The 5,645-nt window shown below is 45.8% G+C and overlaps 1 protein-coding gene across 1 annotated transcript in view; it reads left to right on the top strand.

The window, feature by feature from the left end:
• The first annotated feature begins 691 nt into the window (after nucleotides 1–691).
• The window catches only part of plxna4 (plexin A4), a 132,352-nt gene continuing 127,398 nt past the window's right edge, over nucleotides 692–5,645 (top strand). Inside the window, exon 1 of the mRNA XM_068755252.1 lies at nucleotides 692–1,936. Within this exon, the coding sequence (XP_068611353.1) occupies nucleotides 692–1,936 (1,245 nt within the window). The remainder of the gene's footprint in view (nucleotides 1,937–5,645) is intronic.

Genomic DNA, 5,645 nt, shown 5'->3' with positions numbered 1-5,645 from the left:
TGTAAAGGATGTATTCAATCGCTCTCTCTCTCTCTCTCTCTCTCTCTCGCTCTCTGTGTCTAGGTGTGTTAAAGACAGAAAGACGGTTCTTTTTCTGTCAGCAGGTGAGCTAGCCTGTTGGGAGAAAAGAGAGAAATCTGCGAAGCATGCAAATTGATAGTCCAAGGGGAAAATCAATTAGGTTGCATTGCGACTTGAACAGAAAGGCAATGAGAGGCAGAGAGGGGCCAGGGTCCATGCAGAGCGATGGTGCGGAGCCATGCTGATCGCCCCCTCTGAGACAATCCATTACTCCACCTCTTCCATCCTTTCTCTCAATCAATGAATTGATCCTATTGGCTTAAGATCTCTGCAAATTGCCTTTCAAAACTCAACTGCGCCTCAGCCGCCATTCTTTTTTGTACAGCCCATTTCTTTTCAAAGTATAAATTCCACTCGAGGCTCAAGTGTGTTACCTCTTCGCCAATCTTTTGTCATTATACCTTATTATGTTTTTCTGCTCTAATCTGTGATAGATACAATTATAATGTAGTTTTTTTTTTACTATGTTGCTGGGTCTCACTGGATTTTCTCTGTTCCTTCTTTAGATACAAAATGTCCTGCTTCTCCAAAGAGGCTTGATCCCGATCGGATAACAGCACTGGACTGTGCCTCCGTCCCTGTCCTCATCAGTCCCAGCCGCAGCACAGCCATGGCGTCCCTCACCAGGACACGGACCTGCTTTTTTGTTTGCTGCTTCCTGTCTAGTCTGGCTCTTCCTGTGACATCACAAACAGTGGTGCAAGCCCCACAAACTCACAGTGCCAGCTCCCAGGTGATCACAGCTTCTCTTGAGGTGGAGGAGTATGCATCTTTTCGTGCTGAGAACCCCGAGTGGACATTCAACCACCTTGCCGTGGACTATCGCAATGGCAATGTATATTTGGGAGCGGTCAATCGTATTTATAAACTGTCCCCGGCCTTGGAAGTCCAGGTGTCCCACGAAACTGGTCCAGATGAAGACAACCGCAAATGTTACCCGCCACGTATTGTCCAGCCCTGCAGTGAGCCATTGACGCTCACCAACAATGTCAACAAGATGCTTCTGATGGACTATCGAGAGAACCGGCTGTTGGCGTGTGGCAGCCTCTACCAAGGCATTTGCAAACTTCTCCGCCTAGACGACCTCTTCAAACTCGGCGAGCCCTTCCACAAGAAGGAGCACTACCTCTCTGGCGTCAACGAGAGCGGCTCCGTGTTTGGCGTCATCGTATCGTACGGCAATGCGTCTCCGGACATGCTGTTTATAGCCACAGCAGTGGATGGAAAACCAGAATACTTCCCTACCATTTCTAGCCGAAAGTTGGCCAGAAATTCAGAGGAGGACGGCATGTTTGCCTACGTCTTCCACGATGAGTTTGTGGCCTCTATGATCAAGATCCCTTCAGATACCTTCACTGTCATCCCAGACTTTGACATATACTACATCTATGGTTTTGCCAGTGGGAACTTTGTCTACTTCCTGACTTTGCAGCCTGAAATGGGGGGCGGACCAACCACCGGCTCCTCCTCTGCTGGCCGGGAACAGGTCTACACCTCCAAGATAGTCCGCCTGTGCAAGGCAGATACCGCCTTCAACTCCTATGTGGAAGTTCCTATTGGATGCATCAGTGGCAATGTGGAATATCGATTACTCGAGGCGGCCTACTTGTCCAAAGCTGGAGCCATCCTGGCACGCTCCCTAGATGTGGCCCCGGATGATGACGTCCTGTTCACCGTCTTCTCTAAAGGCCAAAAGAGGCATCCGCGTCAGGCCTCACAGGACTCGGCACTGTGTGTCTTCTCTCTGCGGAAAATCAATGAGAAAATCAAGGAGAGGCTGCAGTCGTGCTACAAGGGTGAGGGAACACTGGACCTGGCTTGGCTCAAAGTTAAAGACATTCCCTGCAGCAGTGCGGTAAGTACTACAAAGGTACACACACACACACACACACACTTTCTCTATTGTATCCTGCAGTAATCTTCTCTAATCTACCAGAGTAGCTGGCGTGGAGCAGTTCTATAGAGCGGAATGCGTCAAGCCCACTGATTTAGGGAAAGGGTATTACATCATACATTAAAAAAAGAGCCAATCAGAGATCATTCTTTATGTTGCGGCGCCACTACAGGGGATTCTCTCTCTCTCTCTCTGAAACTCAGCGGTGGTGTTTCCCCACACATTACTGCAATGCATTTGCATTCACTCCTTTGGGCTTTAATGAATGCTATGTTCATGGGTGGGATCGCGCTTCGTCATATTACAATGAGATCTCCGTTCAACCCTTCGACAATGCAGCCGAACGGCGTGCCAAATTGCCATAATTCCATTCCCCTTAACAACATTACAAACTCAGTGATTCAGCTCATTTGATTTCTCACTTTGTGCAGGTTAAATCGGTCGTTGCATGTTTGGATCATCTTCACAAATACACAAAACTGTTTTGTTCTTTTCTTTTTATTTGTTTATCTCCTATCATGTCTAATTAAAGCTGTCGACCTAAAGCAACACACACTGGCCTTGATCACTGTACGTGTTGTGAAATGAACCATGCTCATCTGCCAATTTAGTGGGGTTAAAATGTTTTCAGAATGACGATCACTTTGTGTATTGCTGCAAATTTCAGGGGGGAAATTTTGTACACGGATTTCCCGAACTTCGGTCTGTATTTCTGAAACATAAATGTGATTCCCTTGCAGCTGCTTCAAGTCCACGCTCCAACCTTTGCCGTGCGTTATCTTGGAGACATTTTGAAGTTGACCCTCTCGTGTGTTTGGGTTTCTAGAATCACAGTGTTTATCTGCTAATCCGTCTCTGGCGTGGCACACGTTCCGGGGCGCCTTTGTCTGCTGCTTGAGGGCCTGATAAATCACGCCTGGGGTGTGGGGGGTGGGGGGGCTGTCAGCAGGGAGAGGAAGTGTCTGGGAGCACACGGGGGTTAGCGCTGAGGAATGATGCCATTTCAGCATGCGCCACGGCATCGCTACCACCACCGCATAAATTAGAACCTGCTGAACAAGTGACGGTGAACTCTGCAGGAGATGGATGACTTCTGACTCGCATACACACACATGCCACAATACTTTTCAGTGTGGCTGTTGCAAATGGGGGGGGGTTCTAAATGAGGCTCAGACTCATAGCAATAGGTAAAGTGTTAAAACGTGAATCAAATCATTCTTGTCTTCCTTACATTTGATTACACAAATAAGGAGTCTTTTTAACACATTAATTAGTAATGTTAATAGAGGCCATGTTTACTCCCTATGTTTGTTTTACATGTTGTTGCCAAATTTCCAATAATCTGTAGATTTTCTAAAATAAAGTTACTTTTTCCACTCCTGTTGAATTCCTCTGCTGCCTTTCATGATTTATGCACCGTGTCTCCGATATGATTAGCAATGCTGTTTACAACCGTCGTCTTCCCCACCGTATGTGGAAAGCCAACGCAGACACACACAGAGCACGCACACACACACACACACACACACACACACACACATGTTTGTACTCTCTCGAACGCACCAAACAAGATTGCTCAGAACATTTTGGAAGCCGCTGTGTTTTATGGCTTCCTGCACTCATCAGAAACATAAATATTTAATGAGTCTTACTCACTCCTTTACAACTCTTATGCTTGCCTCTCCAAAAGTATTGCTTTATTTTACCATAATCTATGAGAAATTATACTATCCAGTTAATGCAATGCAATATTTGTGGAAGCAGCATGCAGATCCAGTTTATATGCAATGGATAAGGCTTTATGGAATACTAGTGAGAATTAATCAATACTACTCAGTTGTGCTTGTTGCAGAAGAAATGCTCCCTCTGCTGCATGCAGGCTGTGCAATAAGTCAATCCTCTTTTCTTTTGGGTGCAGCCAGTGTACCAACATCGAGAGGAATATTCACAAACTCATTTTCTCTCATATACCATCACATTTTGAGGTAATTTAAGCACATGGATTTACTATTTGGTAAATTGTTTGGATATATCTGCAGTATCGTATCTGAAAAACATCCTTTAGAGACATTCAAAAAAAATGAAATCACCAAGCCTTCTGAGGTACTGACGAAACCCCCATCAAGTATAGGAATTCAATTTGAAATTATGTAAAATCTAAACCAGTAAACCGGTCTGCAATCCAATGTTCAACCCGGGGCTGAGCAGGTGTATTTTTGTACATGTTGAACAACAACATGTGCTTTTTGCATTTATTTTTGGACACTAATATTCTACCAAAGCCTAAAATGATGGTACTGCAGCAACATTCTCAGTAGCAATATATATATATACAAAAGGACACAAGTGTAATTTAAAAGCTGGAGTAGGACAGTATAAACTCACTGCTGTCCGACCTTTGTTGCTTTACACCATCTTCAAGATGAGAAGAGGAAGTAAAAAACAAAAACAAAAAAGGTGTGTGTGCGGAGACCGGCATGATGGGTGAGAGAGCAGTGGAGAGGGTAGATGGCGAGCGAGGGCGGATGCGTGCTCCCCTCCTCTCCCCCGCCCCCCCGAATGGCCATGCTTGGATGAACCACATAATGCGTGCTCAACAGTATAAGTCTGCAAAGGGCCCTCATCCATAGATCATTGTGAAGTGGCATGTGACCTATAAAAAAAAAAAACGCTGCCTGCTCTCTACATGTTCACTGTGTCAGCAAAAAAAACCCAGAACATCAACACAGAGCCATTGCTATAAATTCAGTCTGTCCTCTCCTCTCTCATACCTGATTCATTGCATTTTCCGCATTCTGCCTGTCCCTCCTCATGTCCTCGTGAAAATAGTCGCCACCGTCCCATCTTTTCATTCTTTTCATTATTCGTCCCTTCCTTTTGAGTCTGGCTTTCTTTCCACTACGTTCCTTCGCATGGTGCCTTCCATGGGCACGTGGAGACGGCCCGCCCCTCCTTGCAAAAAGGAAAAAAAAAGGTCTCCTGTAAGCCCCCCCCCCCCGACAGGCCACGGTCATCCCCTCATCCCTTTTGCTAATGATCATTAATTACATGTAATTAACGAACATGCCGCGGGCTATTCTTCCACATTTGTCATGTGCTATCGAATTCACGTTTTGAACCAAGTCCAACTAATTAGATTATTCTAGTCGCCTGCTATTTCTTTGAGCCCTTCTCTTGATCTCGCCGTACTCCCAACACACATGCCCCCCCCCCCACCCCCCTCTTTCATTTTTCACTTGAAAGGAGCACTACCAATCTTGCTACCCGTGTTCATTCCTTATGTTACTCGCCCTTTTCTTTTTATTTCGCTCTGTGTTTCACCGACCTTTGATTGGCGTTATCTTTCTTGCTGACCATCTCCATCCCTCTTACGATTGCACAGCTTAATCAGACGCTGCTGCTGCTGATGAGTCAGTCTGAGCCACATCCTCAGGAAGGGAGAGGCTTCATTAAGAACCTCCAGACTGCCCCCCCCGCCTCACTCTTCCTCATCTCACCCCACTCCATCCACATATCTGCTGCCCTGCTGGCTGCCTGACTCGCTAATTAAATCCCCATACATGATACCACTTGTAAAGGTCAGAATTCATCACAATATCATTATTGTGTGATTAAATAAATGTCACTGACTTCTTTCGCTGGAGACCATCGACTACCCTCCACCTGAATA

Source organism: Brachionichthys hirsutus, chromosome 22, assembly GCF_040956055.1.
Source record: "Brachionichthys hirsutus isolate HB-005 chromosome 22, CSIRO-AGI_Bhir_v1, whole genome shotgun sequence".
Classification (NCBI taxonomy): domain Eukaryota; kingdom Metazoa; phylum Chordata; class Actinopteri; order Lophiiformes; family Brachionichthyidae; genus Brachionichthys; species Brachionichthys hirsutus.
Note: the sequence above shows the minus strand (reverse complement) of the source record. Positions and strands in the feature narration are given on the sequence as shown.